The following is a 16,875-nucleotide window of genomic DNA, read 5'->3' as shown; positions in this document are numbered from 1 at the left end:
ATCTATCAGGTCAAAGGTGCACAGTCTGCTGAGCTGTACCTAGTGGCCCAGCCTCTGCTCTAGAACCAGACTCCAAGATGCAATATTCCCCTTGTTACAGTACCGTTAGAGTAGTCGTTATAATTCAGAATCCTTCCTGAACTATTAACCATAGCATTAACCTGTTGTTTGAAAAGGCCTCAGAACCAAATTAATGTAGGTGACAAATCTGACATCTTGAAAGGATACTGGGATTGGCAAGCAGATGACTGACTTCCAAACAAGGCAAATAGGTATAAAAGAAAGGCATAGCCACATGCAATTAAAAATCCAGATGGGGGGTGGGATGGGGAAGGAAATCAGTGTGGCTTAGAAGGAAGTCATTCCTTTTAGACCCTCTTAGACTAGAATTAGCCAAAGGAACCATCAAACATGCAAGTTAAGTCATCTCAACACAGCATACTGAACTTTTAAAAAACCTTTAGATTGTTCCTCAGCCAAAGCTATTAATGAAAACAAGCTGCCATAGGATAAGGCAGCACATCCTGTAGTGGGTAAGTAGTTAAAACACAGAAAAAGTGCAGGAGGATATTACCTGCTATCACAACATAAAGCAGCTATCTGTATTAGGGTCAGTATTTGGTAACTAATGAGAAGGAGTAGAAGTGATAAAGACTGTCTTGAGAGAAACTGCTGATGATACCAAGCTGTATCTCAGGGTAGTGAAATGAAACTCAACTACAAAAAAGGGTATTAGGATTTTACCAAGTTGACTGGGCAATGACACGGAAGGTGAAATTTACTGCAAATGTGAATAGATTCAAGAAAGAAATAAAAACCTCTAAAATTAAAGGCCTCTGGCTTAGAAAGTGCTAAAACACAGACTGTTGTAGCCTAGAGTAGTATTCTGGAAGGAATCACTTTATGCTTTTCTTCTTTTATGCTCTTTTCTTGGCATTCCCAGTGGCTCGCATCAGACACAATATCGGACTAGCCAGAACCTTGTGCTGACTTAGTAAGTATTTTTACACTATTGGATGATGCTTACGCTCAGTAAAAGTAATATAATACCAATTGCATATAAAATGCAACAGCCTTAAAATGAGATTATGATTCTGTAGTCATCAGGGGGAGCTTTCTGAAAACACTGGCACACTTCTCAGCAATACCATTTCACTTTCGAGGATTAGGTATTGGAAAAGATGGGAGAACATATAAAACACCTTCTGCCACTGCATAAACTCATCATATGCCTACATTTGCAATACTGCATGCAGCCCTGTTCTCCTCTTCTGCCTTAAAAATGGCATAGATGAAATAAAAAAAAGTCCAGAGCGGTGTGGGAACAATTCCCACAAAGAAGAACTAGGATTCTTCAGCCTGGAAGAAAGATAACTGATACAATACTGGCCTACATGAATGGTACAGAAAGAGTGAATAAGACATAGTTGTTCACTGCATCCCAGAAGACCCATGGACATTATCAAGAAACAGAATTAAAGTAAACAAAATGCCTCATTATGGAACTCAATGTCACAAAGCATCATGAAAGATTAAAAAAAAAAAATCTAGACAATTTTATAGAGGATCATTCCATTCATGATCTAGATACAACACCTGGCTCAAGACATTCCTACTTAACAGGTAATCACAGAAAACCGAGAATATGCATCTATGCAAGCTCATTTTCTCTGTTTCTTACAGTCTTTCTTCAAGAACTCACTTCCAGCCAAACAGGATACTGGTATATTCTGAACCAGTACAAGCCTCCCTTACTTGCTTCTTATCCTATGAGAGAAATCAGAAAATACTGGAAGAGAGCACAGGCATTGCAACTAGTATGAATCCAGACATTCTAGTTTTGTGACATTTTGGTGGGAAAGAATCTGTAAAATGGAAGTCTGGAGAACAAAAGGGTTGATGCAAATCTTTGGAGTAGAGATATGGCTAAAAAGGCTGAACGGGGATAAATTAACAATACAAGAAGGTGAAGAGATCATCTTTCATTCCTATGTGTATATGAGCTGCTGAGCTGAGTTCTAGACAAAACTAGTAACAGAGTAGTGATTAGTCCAGTGTAGGATAGAAAGATACCTTTCCTCTATAAGTTGCTGTAGACACTAGACATCCTAAGTAGACAAAGACCGTGAGGACAAAAGTAGTTTCTTACACACCATAAGTAGGTATCCAGTAATAAGTGCAATACAAAGTTATCAAGGGTGTATTTCTGAAACCTGATGGTTGTAAGATTGGAAGGCAAAAGACGCTGGCTCTATGTGATCTGGAAAAGTTATGTCATAAAGCACACACATAGCATGGTTCCACCCTAAAAATGCTATTATGTAGTTCAATAACTTCCTGGCCTCTTGAAAACCTTGGAATAAACATTCTGAAACACATTTAAAAGATGATAACCATGAAGTCAGACCTAAGAAAGGCAAGAAGTATTTCTTAGAGCCCATCTGCAATGGACAAGAAAAAAAAATGGTGTGCTTTGAAAGACATTCAGAAGAGATATGCTAATGCTTTCCTGCAGTCAGCAGTAAGATATCCTTGGAGTTTCTGTTATAATGCTTTTCTAGCATAAAGTTTAGGAATTGCTTATGAGTTTACTGTATGATCAAAAAGCCATAATTTCATGATCAAGGATAATTCTGATTAAAATCCCAGTGTGTGTAGAGGTGTACAGAGAAAAGGTGTCACTAAATGTAGCAATTAGGTCTTTTTAAAGGTGTATTAAATACACACAGAAGTGAAAGGCCTGATAGGATATGTCAAATTGGTGCCTGAAATGCTGGGAGTTGCAAATGAAGGAGGTGGGGGGTGGGGGGAGGGGGGGAAATAGAAGAATGCACACACATAGTATTGTTTTGAACTAGTTCAGCATATACTCCTTTGATCTTTGGTGACTGGTTTCCCTTCCTTTTCATTTTACGGTAAAGAAAAATGAAGTAAAAATCACTCCAATTCTCAAGTATTTTCCCAGAGAAGTATTTCTTTCCAGATATTTACTCTACGTGTTCTGAGAAGGATATCTGAAAAGAAACAAAAGCAGGCCTAGCAGGAGGCTGGAACTGATGCAGAAAAGGATGATTTTTAAAATTCCTCTTACAGATGTTATAACTTGCCAAAATCTACATAAAAATAAAAATCTATATGTTGGCTGAAATGCTACACTGCCTGGCAGAATGAGTTGGGGGGAGGGGGAAATCTAAAAAAACCCTTGAGCTTTGTCTCATGCCAAAAGAGCTTAGTTGCATCTTCATCTGCTGAAGATTTTGGAAAACCTGCATTTTTTTGGTGCCTCACACACATCATTGCCTCATACAGTGGATACAAGGATTACTTAAAGACTAAGGACTGGGTTAAAAAACTCTTGATAGAGCACCATACACTTTTCTTTATGGCTTTTATTCTATTTGAGGGCCCAAGAGACCAATGACAGGCAATGGTGAGGCCTGAAGTCCCTAAGCAGTTGATAATTTCCCGACCCTTCAGTGACCTCCTAGTTATGTACACTGACTGAATGGACTACCTCAAGAGAATAACCCAGGGTTGAGAGGTTTACTCCAAGGGATGAAGAACAGATGTTGTTCTCAGGAAAGTAAGCTTTTCTTGAGTATCTCTGCAGAAGAATCTCCTTCTGGAAATGACCCATACATGGATCAGCTGTCTGGAGTGCAGCCTTTACTCAGAGAGATTTGCCAAGATAAAATTGAGAGACAAACTGTTCCTCGTGTAAAATAAAGGGGGGGGGAGGAAGGGGGAAGCTGCAGAACAGCTAGAAGAAAACCAGCATCAACTGTTGAAGGAAACAGAAGTACTACTAAAGGAGCAGGCAGGCCCTGCTGAGCTCCACACTATTACTACAGCCACCTAGAATGAAGTGGGAGATAGTCTGTCCATTACAGTTGGGGACAGAAAGAGCTACCATAGCTAGGACAGCCAGAAGAGATACAGCAGTCAAAGCTTTAATTACTCTTTAGTTAAGTAGTTAAGTGACTGTGCACACAGATCCACAAGCATAGACTTGGAGAGTCACCTGGGTACTCAAGCACCCAAATGCTCTCAAGTCTTAAACCAGGATGAATTTATCTGTAGCTGCCTGCTGCAGGCAGCAAGATTCTTTGCTCTAGCAAAAGGGGCACAAAGCAGGCCCTGGACAATGGATGTTATCCACTTACAGCAAGTGACAGAGGCCAAAACTTCCCACCCACATTCTACTACTACTCTTTACTCCAGAACATAAAACCAGAAGAAAACTAGGCATGCTTGTTACACACCATTCTCAGCAAATCAGCCATCACTAAAGCACAATGCAAATATCCTACCCAAAACTGAACGTGGCGAGTTTGGAGGTTTCATTCTAGAAAGGACAAAATAGGACAATGCTTCAAGCAGCAAGAAGTTGAAGTCCTCAGGGTTGATTCCACAAGCAGGCAAAGGGGAACCCTCTAGAACTGTGGTGGGAAGCAAGTAGTACAAAGACAACCCTTTTGGCTATAAGCTTACCTGAGTTATTTCTGTCATCTATGTATCTGAGGTCATCAGCTGCATCAGGTGACTGGAAGAGAACAGAAGACATGAGCATCCACGTCTGTAACACTAGTGCCAGGTAATAATTCCCCACCTCCAGCCTTCCAACACACTACAGAGAACCTTTTGCCCTCAAAGGTGCTGATCATACAGCAGCTGGGGCATGACCCTCAGTGAATGCACGATTACAGCATTAATCCTTTGTGCTAAAGTCAAGCAGCCCATTGCCTGAATTGCAGGATGAGGTGTGTGTCTGCCCATCAGAGCTCTCCTCCTTTTACTTTGTGTGTGTAGGGAGGAGAGGATAGGAAGTGACATGAAAAGCAGAAAGCATAAAGACTATAGAAAATGAGTAGAAACATGGGAGGAGAGCAAAGACATGAGCTATGTTTCCTTGAGAGTCCTGGATCCTAATTCTGCATCTGCACTGTTCCCAGGCCTAGCTTCTTACGCAAAATCAACTTTCTTCTGTATATTCAGGTATGTATAGAGAACTGATGTGGGATAGGAAGCAGTTACATCCCAACAGGTGGCAAAGACAACTTTGGAGAAATGGCTAAGTGATAATCATGAAACTCCACCAGTTCCTCCTAATTGTAAAGCCTTCACAAAATGAAGACCATTCCAACAACCGGAGCTGCCTGTAGCTCATCAGACCAGAGTGACAACACCATGAGAAAACAACTTTGTTCATGGTCATGAACTTGAGGTGGCTCGAAAATCTGCACTACTCTGGGGACAGGCATAGATGTCCCAAGCCCTACTTATTTTGCTGAAATAGAGAATTTGATCTAGCTGTATATAGTGCTTCAAGGACAGAATGGTCAAAGTATTCTGTTGAGGTATTCTGTTTACTTCAAAAGTGGCTGCATGTGTTACTTCTACTATTCTTTCTAGGTTTGTACAGAATACTTACACTGAGCTCAACACTTCTCTGAGCTATACAAATGTAAGGATAGGGTTTCAGAAGAGCTCAGTATTCAGCAAGTTTAATAATGCCAAACCCATCTGAAAGTTCTGGCCACTACTGATCCAAATCTGTCTTTTAGGGGTCTTCTTGCTCAGCCCAAGAGCACAAGTGAGGAGTAGCTTAATTTTTCTTTAGCTGTAGGATAAAGGATGGCAGCTCTATACACTTACATGGAAAGCATTAGGGAAGTTTCACAGCTGTGAGAGTGCAAGAAACCCACATTTCCATATAATCTGGTCTATTTTGTGGAAGCAGCAAAATTGGAGAAAGCAGGAAAGAGGGGGAGATGATCTCAGCCTATTTAGTGCTTTAGAAATAAAGCAAATGTATGGTAGAAGTCATGCTCTTCATGAAGAGTAGAGAGCAAAGCACAGGGGGCTGTGATGACTTTGGCATGCATTGCTGAGGACACAGCCCAGCCAAACAGCACTGCACTGATCCAAAGTGAATGATGTAGTTGTGACTATGGCCAGGAGGAAATACAGTCTCTTAATTACTGCACTGCTGAGAGAGGTCCAGAGGAACTGCCTGATGATTTGGAGGTGTAGCCTCCTTTGGAGGCACCTTCTCTGCTGCATGAAGACCCAGTGCTGCACTGTGGCCTCAGCAGAGGCTTGGGGAAACTTGGGTAGTCCAGAGCTGTCCCTGGAGCTTGAGTGGCCAGCCCTCTAACTCACTTGGTACAGAATCTAGACAGCTGCACACCCCAATACGGAAGAGATTCTTAGAGAAAAAGATGAGTGACTACCAACAGCTGAGCAATACCACCAGTGAAAGGAGTCAGCCAAGAATATGCATCAAATCATGTATAACTGCCTGAGAATCCTCAAACTGCAACTCTGCTAAAGTCAGCCTGGCCTTGGGGATTACACCTTGGACCTGAGATCTTTGTGTCATGACAGCACGTTAAAGCCCAACATGTCAGTACTTGCTAGCTCTCCATACACAGCACAAATGTAACTGCAGGTATCTGCTTCATTGTCTTATATAAAAGTAAAAAAATACCTAAAAAAAAAAATATTACAGACATACAGTATCTGCTCAAATCAGCTGTCACAAATGCAATCAGTTAATGACTAATCCAGACAATATGAGAAAGGCAGTTCACATTCCTGGGCAACTGGTTCTAGGTGGCCCTGCTTGAGCAGGGGGGTCAGACAAGATGACCCCCAGAGGTCCCTTCTAACCTCAAACATTCTTTGATTCTATGACAAAGCAGCTTAAATGAAATGAGGTTCTTTCAGGAAGGAGAAGAACCTTCCCATGGCGCTCACCCTCAAAACTTGTTGTTCTTTTACCACGCGATTACTTCACAGTTCATCTACAGCAGTTACAACATGTGAGAATTTTCACCACAGCTGCTTCTTGGGCAGGATGCGGGATACATTTCAGTTTGAAGTTAACATTTTGGTCCAGTGTGCAATTTGTTGGCAATCATTTCTATAAGCTTTTCTTCCCTTTTAGTTCTCATCTTTCACTTCAAAATATTTCAGGACCAATTAAGGTGAAGATGTAGCTGCTTTATATTTGCAAAGCTTTTGTCATTAATTTTAAAACCATCTGGACCAACTTTTTCACAATTCCACTTGATTGATGTCTCCAATAAACCCTCAGTTATACAGCATGGCTGGTTTTCATTGCCTCCCACACAGACAAGGCCTTGGAAGAAGACTTCCTGAAGTCATTCACCCTCTGCTCTGAAGGTCATCACTTCATGTGCAGGCACTTCCAGCAAATCAAGCCCTAACCAATCTAATAGATGGTTCAGCATGCAGTTTATACCTGGATTTCGTAAACAGGTTTGGAGGAAGGAATAGCAGCAAACTCCCGGTAGTCAAACTTCTTTTCAGACATGGACTAGAAGGGATAGCAAAAGAGAAGAAACAGAGAAGAGAGAGTAAGGGGAGAGAGGTGGATGGAAAACCAGCAGCAAGCTAAGCAACCTATGCAGAGATAAAAGCAGAAGCAGAGCATCATTCTCAGTTAGTGCCAAGACTGCCTGAATACAGCCTCTGAAAATGAGGCATCTCTGGGACATTGTCCTCTTAGTTGTTTTGGTGTCAGGACAGGGGTTCCAAGTTGCAGAGAAAACATGATGTGCTCCACTAAAATGCATATGCACACCAAGTTAGGTAGGAAACCTATTTTCATGGGAAAATTCATGGCAAGATTCCTGATGGCTGTAGCACAGTCAGGATTTCAATCTAGAGTTGGCTGTATTGTGTGACCTTGGACAAAACCAGATCCCCTATCTGTGCAGCTGCTCCCACTCTTCTGTTTGTCTATCTTACTAATTTTGACAGTTGTCTGCAACAAAGTCCTGCTACATTTATACAGTAGTCAGAAAAAGGAAAACAGGATTTCAGCTGAAGTTCTCAGTTTTATGCTGTTGAAGAAACAAGGGGCCAAAGTCTCTGAAGTGAAAGGCTTTCTGAAGACAGAGATGAAGAACCAAGAAAAGCATGAAATAATAAAACAGGGAAACAGAAAACAGATGTTACATCATAGCGGCAAAAAAGGCGGGATGCCTCTAGCAATGGGCACAGTAGAGTCCCATCCACTGTGCCCTCTTCACAATTCTGTATATCATGCAGCCAGACCTGGCTTAAGTATTTAAGTAGGGATCCCATGGCCCAGATGCACAGTCCACACCCAAGCTGAGTAACCAAAAAATCCCAGGATTATAGGCAAGATAACAAAAGCAAGCAGAAGTATGTCATACCAGCCTTCCCGGTGAAGTGACGTTTCTGGGACTGCAATCTGCAAAAGATGACAGAAAAGCACTATTTAGTGAATGGCTGTATTATATGCAACACTTCCCTGAATCTGCCCTTTCCATTTAGCAGCATTTTTTCTGCTCAGGAAAGACACTGCCTTCTCAGAACAAATGCCTCTTTCCTGTTTTTTTAAAAAGTCATGATGCTGGTTTTGTTTCTGCTCTGGTTCCCTGGAACCATCCCTCAGATGTTCTCTCACATTTGCTATAGATCAGGCCCATTCCCTATGCTGAGAGATGTCATATGCCCCAAAGGACCTTCCAATCTAGGCTGAAGGAGGAAATTGCTTTCAACAGGTCTGCTTTCAAGCAAGTTAAGCTAGAGAAGCATTAACTTTCTTCCTCAGAGATAGCTATACAGTACCTTCCAGTGGTGTTGGTGATGGGGTAGGAACAGGTGAAGGTGACTCTGCCAGCTGCTCCAGTGTACTGCGTTTTTTCCCCTCCTTGGACTTGGCAATAACCATTTGGGCTTTAAGAGCATCCTGTTCAAGCGATTTCATCCTGCCTCAGAAATGAGGGAGGGAGAAAAAAGACATCAGACATTGCCTTCTTGATAAGAGATAATGCTACCTTCTGTGCCCAGCAGCTAGACCACAGTCAACAGGCTGAGTGCAGAAAGGCAAAATTAAGCACCCGTGGTTCCCTGAGGCAGACAGACTTTCAAAGCAGGAGAGAACAGCTTGGTTTGCTGTCATCCTGAAACACACATGCCATCATATGTGTTGAACAGACAGAGCCTAGAGCTAAGCATCAACGCACTGAGAAGCTGCAGGCCTTTCCAGAGGTACCATATACGATGGGAGAGCAACCCAAGCTGGGAAAGGAACTGCAGGGGCTCAAATAAATAGGATCAGTTCTCAGGGCTTTACTCTCCTCTGTGCTCTCAGTGTGTTGCATCTTAACCCTCTTCAGCCATCAGGAGATTATGAAATAGCTAAGAAAAAGCGGGCTCAGCCCTCAGAAATGTCTGCTCCCTTCTCCCAATCAAACAGACCCAGCATCCCCCCTCATTCTCATTGAGACAACTGCCAGTAGTCTGTGGGACCTCAGGGAAATGAACACCAGCAACCACTAAAATTGCCTCCCTACCCCTAGCAGGCCACAGCTGGGAGCACTGCATTAGGATGTAGGGATACAGACAGGGCTGTTGAGCATGCAGCTGGCAGGGAGGGGGCTGTGCACACCTGGATTGGCTTCCTGACCCAGGGAATCTTGAGGCGTGACTCTGCATTGGACTAGACATCTGAGCTGGCCTGGCCCCGGGAGCAGGTGCCCACTGTCGGGACTGGTACAGCTTCCTGGCCAGATCCTGCTCGTACTGTTTAATACTGTCTTCAAGAGCTGAGGATCTGAGGAGGAGGAGGAGGAGGAAGAAGAGGAGGAGGAAGAGGAAGAGGAGATGATGGTGATGAACATCGCAGCGGACAAGCGCAGGGAAAGAAAGAAACAGATACAGGAACATACCCTGGCAAGGAGAAATGTGGGTGTGATATAGGGGTAGCCTCGATTAAAACAGGCTTCTATATCTGATCCTGTCCAACACCAACTGTTGCAGAAAGAAGCAGGAACCTTCAGAGGGCAATCTGGGATGATGTGCCCAGAAGCATTAGCTTTCAGAGCCTCAGCATCTAGAGAGTGCCCTCCTCATAGGCTAGGAGGAGAGGACTAGAAACACCCAGGAGACCAATGGAAAAGGCCTAGGAGGTAGTTACAAAGAAGTGTGTATGTGTGAAGCAGACTGAGGGAGTACAGGGCGTGAGTGTGCGTGCACGCATTTGATAAGTCTCTTAGTGTACATTTGCATACATATATCTGACCACCTGTTAGCATGCACCTTTCTTTGACCATGAGAAAACGGGAAGCAAAATGGACAAGCACATTACGAAAGGTCTATTTGCCACCGGCCCTGAACACATGCAATTGGAGAGGTGAGTGCATCTGTAAAATAGCATGTGGCATGGTAGGAAAACTGCCAAGATGCATATAGCACTTGCTGGACACCTGCCCCCCTCGATATGTGCCTGTACCTTCTTAACCACACTCTTCCTACGGCACAAAAGCCGACGGCTGTGTGTGCCCAGAGCACTTATGTAGTGTGGGTCCCAGTGTGTTTGTCCCAACAGAGCACAGGGGTGTGTGCCGGGGGCGTGGGGGGGCAGTGGGCAGGGGAAGGGGGGGGCGCATCACATGTCCTGGCAGAGCACTGATGACACAGGGAGAAAAAGGAAAGCCCAAGAAGGTGCAAACTGATGGGGTCACGAGTGACAGCACACAGACCAGAGAACTGGAAAGAAGCAGAAGATAGAAGATTAGAAAGAAAGTAATAAAATCAGTGGCATGCACTTAAAGAAAATACAGGTTAGTGAGGCTGCAGCACCACGTGCAGGGCAATACAGTCCTCCCTCACACACAGCACGTGTAGTGCTGCCTGGGGGCCTCTGAAAATAAGACCTGAGCCCTGGCTGCCATCATGTCACTGTGCCTGTTCTAGCAGTTATAGAAGAGAGATCCTAAGAAGACCAGGTCATCATGGGAGATCTGCAGTAGTGGGGAAGAGTCCATCCTTGTCTTACAAAAAGGAGCACATTATGGTGACTGACTGATTCCTGCCAATGCCAAAATAAGCATGGCCTTAACCCTACCCAAGGAATCAGCCAGGCACTTCTCCAAGAACTGAATAAAAAGCTACACCTTGGTATCAGAAGCGAAGTAGAGCCGAGGACCTGGTCTGCAGAAATTAAAAACAGTACATTGGATCTGATAACTAAAAAGCAAGAAGTTGCACGAAGCTTCTCCTTGTCAACTATTCTTACCTCTAAAAGGCTCTCCCTTCACTAGTTCATTTTCCATGAACAAAACATGCTTAGAAGAGAAGAGACTGAAGGTTTGGAATGCAGGGAACTGTCTCCTGCCCATAGTGGACAAAACCACTGTACTCAACAATCACTAACCCTTCTACAGTGTAATGTAGAACTTTTACTGTGCCCTAAGCAATTTCAGCAAAATCCTAGCTAACCCAAAACTTAGTCAGATGTACAGTAATGTTACAGAAGCAAATCATGTAGTCACCTAAAAAAATCCTGCCCCCACTCCACCCCAGCATTTTCAGATTTCTTTATCTGATGGCAACAGCAAGAAGTTCACAGAAGAACAGAGTCCTGAGGCAAGTGGCATACATTCTGTGACGTGAGCAATGCCCTTGTAAGGGTTTTGCTTTCAAAGGTTTGTGCAGGCAATGTCATGTTTCTCCTCTCTACACCCATCTTAAACAAAGCTTTTATTATAGCATTCCTTGGATATGTTAATGCTTAAGCTTAGGAGGAATCAGAGCTGACATTACCTCATAAAGCCTGCCCCATTGTATGAAGAAATATGCATGGGAAGTGGAGGCATGAGGGAAAGAAAATCCTGCATATCTAATAGGGAAGAGATGACAGATCAATCCCTACCACCTCTCCAAGCACAGTGATGTTGATTTTCAGGAGGAGAAGCCTGACAGACAACTTCTGTTTTGTTGGATCAAATACAACAGTGGAGCTTTTTTTTTTTTACATGTGAAGACTGAGCAGCAATTCTGTGCAAGATGTCTACTCCTGACAACACTGTGGTGCTTACACAGCATCATACTGACAGTTGTTTTTTAATGTATTCCACGCTCACAGCCTTCCTGTGAGACAGAGAAATGCTATTACAGTCCTCTCTCTATGCATCTGCAGCACAGAGGGACTCAGTGATCTGTCCAATGTCATTAAGAATTATATGCCAAAGCAAGAATTTGGATCCTGTCATCTCAATCCCAGCCGGCCTCTTCAAAGTGATGGCTTTCTAAGCACACATTTGGCTCCACAACACCTAGGCAGCTTCTAGCCCTATAACACAAGGGCAAGGTGTCTGTTTTGGCAGGCATTGTTAACAAATTCTCTTCCACTTGTATTTTTGTAAAAGGGTTGTTACTGGCTTAATGTGAAAATACAGAACTTCCACTTGCAAATGATGCCACCTGAAAAGTTGACACAGAAACCATGGGAACAGCATCAACTAGAACAGGCATGAGATGCCAAATATAGCAGAACATTCAGTGAATCAGAGCAGCAGACAGAATCCCACAGTATTTGGAGCATGAAACAACAGCACAGGGTGGAAACAATCCTGCCAGAGCATACTCTGTTGACATCCTGGTCACCACTGTGCCTGTATGCAGGCATCCTCATTAGGGGGGAGCTGGGGAAGAAGAGATTACTAAGTATAGACTCACAGAGTAATTCATGTTGGAAGGGACCTCTGGAGGTCATCTGATCCAAAAGCTGCTCAAAGCAGGGCCAGCATCAAAGGTCTAACAAACATGCTACAAGATGACAGAAATCAATCTCTTCCAAACCAAGGTTCCATATAACAAACAGGCTTTCCAGTGACCTGTTCAGCTTTCTGACATTACAGGGCAGTGCAGCGAAACTAAGGCAATGCTTCAGAAAAAAATTTCCAGCTGAGAAGACCAGGCAAAGGACTCATCCAAGGCAAAGAGTTGGAGCATACCAAGAAAGTTTTTCTTGAAGGGCAAAAGCCCTGGTACTAGGAACATTAGTCCAGCTCTGAATAAACCACAAGCAAATCTCTTACGTAATCAAGTAATAATGGGAGGCTTTGTACCCTCAAAGCCCTAGATAATTAGCCAGCTCTCATTGAGGATTCCACTATATATTTCTTCATCCTCAGAGCCTCCCCAGAAGATGACAGCACCATTATCATCCATGTCTAAGCACAAACACTGGAATTCCCAAGTGGTATCACAACTCATGGTAAATCCCTCCAGCGTCTTATCTAGCAGGCTGGCAAGGATGAGTCACTAGCAGCCCTGTTGCTCTAAAAGCTCTCATTCAAATCCCAAAAGAGACTGTTTCAGATCGTCCTTTGAATGCCTCCTAGAGGAACATTACGGGAAAACTGTAACTAGTTATGGGAGCAGCTGGACTAATTTTTGAAAGGAATTATATGACACGGTAAATGCCTGGACTAGCTTCAAGTCTTAATTTCTGAGCTAGGAAGTTCTCTTTCTTCCAAAAAAATTTTTAATCACTCTTTAATAGCTGATGAAACAGCTTGTGTGGATAAGAATGACCTCATCTTGCTAATTTCTTGGCTTCAGCAAGTTTTCCAGTCTAGCAACACTGAATATGTGAAATGCTCTTTCCATTTTTCATTTTGAATATGTCACCTTGCAGCTTCAATAAATATCATCTTTTTCATGTGTTACAAAGAAGGTGGGAAGCTGTATGCTGAGAGGGAAGGAATACATTCATCATCACGTAAAGGTGTTTATGTTTTTTATAAAACTCCACTGCCTTCATGATTGTGCAAGCACTGTTGACATGTAAGAGACATCTCACCCATGTAGCTGTCAGAAGCAGATGAGCTCAGCCAAGCGGCAGATGCTTTGCACTGTTTGAACAGATACTATATAATCTCCCCTAACATCTGACTTGGGAAGGCTTGTTTATTCCCTGTTTTTAAAAACATGTAATCCAAAAGACATGCAGCAAGTCCTCTTTTCCTGAACTAGCCTAGTAAAGAGAACAGTGAAGGCTCTTCTGTCTCACCGTGCTGCCCTCCACATTGCTCGTTTCTCTGCCTCCAGAGCACGTCGTTCTGCTGGAGAAAGCTCCTTCTCTTGACCACTCAGAAGCTCAGGACTCTGCATTCGCAATCGCTCCTGGTGCCGCCGTTCAGCTTTGGCTGTCCGCACAGGTGCCACTGGATCGCCTGCTCCAAGATATAATGGACTCAACCTGGGCAGAGAAAGAACAGTGAGAGGTAGGCTGGCCTGGTCCACCACAACTCTTACCTGCCTGTTTTCAAGATAAAAGGTGATGACCAACACCCCCAATCAACTGTTCAGTACCACATCCAAGGACATCACCTTGGGAGATGGAAGGACACATAACAGAGGTTTCTCTTAAGAAGTTGGTTCTGATCACAGTTTCCCTTTCTCTGCTAAATCCTTCCTTTTACCTTACGTCTGCCAAAAAGGAGGAGCCACCTGCTCCATCATCTAGCAGCTCCTAGGCAAAGGACATTGCTGATCCACTTACCCAGACATAGAGTTGGTTCTCTGTTCAGGCTTGATTCCCTCTTCCAGTGAATTCCTCTGTGAGCTGCTGTTCTCATTGACCTCAGAGGGCCTAGAGCAAAACAAGCACATCAGCTAGCAGTACCACAGGCTGGCACACCCAAGAAAGGTTCGGAACAGATCCAAGCCCCAGAAAGCAACTGTTGTGGTTTAACCCCAGCCAGCAACTAAGCACCACACAGCTGCTCACTCACTTCCCCCCTCACCCAGTGGGATGGGGGAGAGAATCGGAAGGAAAAAGGTAAAACTCTGTCCTGGTTTTGGCTGGGATAAAGTTAATTGTCTTCCTAGTAGCTGGTATAGTGCTATGTTTTGGGTTCAGTATGAGAAGAATGTTGGTAACACACTGATGTTTTCAGTTGTTGCTAAGTAGTGTTTATATTAAGTCAAAGATTTTTCAGCTTCTCATGCCCAGCCAGCAAGAAGGCTGGAGGGGCACAAGAAGTTGGGAGGGGACACAGGCAGGGCAGCTGACCCAAACTGGCCAAAGGGATATTCCATACCATGTGACATCATGCCCAGTATATAAACGGGGAGAGTGGGGATAGGAGGAATTGCCGCTCAGGAACTAACTGGGCATCAGTCAGCGGGTGGTGGGCAATTGCATTGTGCATCACTTGTATATTCCAATCCTTTTTTAAAAATGATAATGATAATAATAACAACAACATTTATTATTCTTATTATTGTAATTTTATTATTGTTATTATTATCATTATTAGTTTCTTCCTTTCTGTCCTATCAAATTGTTCTTATCTCAACCCATGAGTTTTACATATTTTTTCCTGATTCTCTCCCCCATCCCACTGGGGCGGGGGGGCCCGGAGTGAGTGAGCGTCTGCGTGGTGCTTAGTTGCTGGCTGGGGTTAAACCATGACAAACTCATGGGTTGAAATAAGAAAGGAAAAAAATAATAATGATGATAATAACAATAACAAAATGACAGTAATAATAAAAGAATTGGAATATCCCAGAAGTGATGCATAATGCAATTGCTCACCATCACTGACTGATGCCCAGTTAGTTCCTCGAGCAGCAATGCGCTTCCCCCAGCCAACTCCCCCCAGTTTATATACTGGGCATGATGTCACATGATATGGAATATCCTTTTGGCCAGTTTGGGTCAGCTGTCCTGGCTGTGTCCCTTCCCAACTTCTTGTGCCCCTCCAGCCTTCTTGCTGGCTGGGCATGAGAAGCTGAAAAATCCTTGACTTAATATAAACACTACTTAGCAACAACTGAAAACATCACTGTGTTACCAACATTCTTCTCATACTAAATGCAAAACATAACGCTGTACCAGCTACTAGAAACAATATTAACTCTATCCTTGCCGAAACCAGGACAGCAACAACTAGTTCCATTTGAAGACACAACCCTTAATGATTTTGCTCAACAGCACCTTCTCCATCGCTGCAAACATTTCCTTGTTGATTTCATAAATGTTCACACTCTCTAACATCAGGACTCATTTTCTTCATTTGGAGATCAACCATCCACTAACACACACACACTCACACTCTTCAAATGTAAGGCATTGTGTTTGCTTGTCAGTTCTTGCACAGTTCTAGCCCGGCTCTTTCCAGCTACCATTACGTGATGGGCAGCCTGGTTGCTTCCAGCTTTTTCCTTTGCTGATGTCAGATATGCATGAATGTTAACAAAGGATGACCCTCCTGGGCTGTAAGTGAATGCACATCTGGGCTAGGGACAAATCCTGAGTGATCTCAGAACAGTGATTCTCAATGTAGCCACTCTATGCACAACTGCTTGACACATTGAGGCTTTATGCTCATAACCAAATTACTGCAAAGGTCAGCAAAGATCAGATCAGCTGAGCTGTAGCTACCATCTGCACTCTTAAGTTATGCACATGCAGATACCACTCAGTTTAATCTGTAATGAAAGGAGGTCACGCAAGCCTGTTTTCCACAGGTTAAGAACAAGCACACAGTTACTGTGGCTCAGTTGGCAGTGAGAAAGTTTATCATGACTCTGAGCCCTTATTTTTATGGCTCAAGTTTATTTTGATGAAATTTCAGTTTCTATTCTAGCATGACAAAAAAAGTATTTCAAGAAACACAAATTCAGTCTATTCCACTGCCTCGCCTTTGTCCAAGCATAAATAATAAGCAACTGAAAGTCATCTGATGGATCGATCCAGCCTTACTGTTGTCCTACATTTCAATATGAAAACAGAAGGGATAAGTAGGCTTTCACATGAAACCAAGAAGCTGGTTTGCATTTGGCTGCTGTCCTTCCTTAGAGTTGCCCTGTCAGCACAGGAGGTGGAAGGTCTCAGTGCATTCATTATGTGAGAAGTTCCTCAACAAAGACTGGACAGAAACAAGGGAGAGAAATGAGATTCAAAGTGACAGGATAAGTGTTTTCAGCCTCTGTAAGACTGACAATAGAAGTGTTTGTGAAGAGAAGAACGTTTGTACCAAAGACTCAGAAGAGAGAGTCAGGTAAGGACAGCTTCAGCTT

The 16,875-nt window shown here is 43.3% G+C and overlaps 1 protein-coding gene across 50 annotated transcripts in view; it reads right to left on the bottom strand.

Moving 5' to 3' along the window:
- Nucleotides 1-16,875, bottom strand: part of SCRIB (scribble planar cell polarity protein) — a 116,294-nt gene that overhangs the window by 3,034 nt on the left and 96,385 nt on the right. For 42 of the 50 annotated variants that reach the window (XM_075024198.1, XM_075024213.1, XM_075024196.1 and 39 more), the window contains 7 exons: nucleotides 14,351-14,440; nucleotides 13,859-14,047; nucleotides 9,449-9,613; nucleotides 8,626-8,765; nucleotides 8,208-8,245; nucleotides 7,268-7,342; nucleotides 4,492-4,543 (listed from right to left, as the gene is read on the bottom strand). In XM_075024198.1, the coding sequence (XP_074880299.1) occupies nucleotides 4,492-4,543; nucleotides 7,268-7,342; nucleotides 8,208-8,245; nucleotides 8,626-8,765; nucleotides 9,449-9,613; nucleotides 13,859-14,047; nucleotides 14,351-14,440 (749 nt within the window). Of the gene's footprint in view, nucleotides 1-4,310; nucleotides 4,346-4,491; nucleotides 4,544-7,267; nucleotides 7,343-8,207; nucleotides 8,246-8,625; nucleotides 8,766-9,448; nucleotides 9,614-13,858; nucleotides 14,048-14,350; nucleotides 14,441-16,875 lie in introns of all 50 variants that reach the window. The other 8 variants (XM_075024216.1, XM_075024250.1, XM_075024248.1 and 5 more) reach the window with 5 other exon arrangements.

Source organism: Buteo buteo, chromosome 3 (genome assembly GCF_964188355.1).
Source record: "Buteo buteo chromosome 3, bButBut1.hap1.1, whole genome shotgun sequence".
In the NCBI taxonomy this organism is placed as follows: domain Eukaryota; kingdom Metazoa; phylum Chordata; class Aves; order Accipitriformes; family Accipitridae; genus Buteo; species Buteo buteo.
The sequence above is the reverse complement of the archived record's forward strand: the minus strand, read 5'-3'. Positions and strand labels throughout refer to the sequence as shown.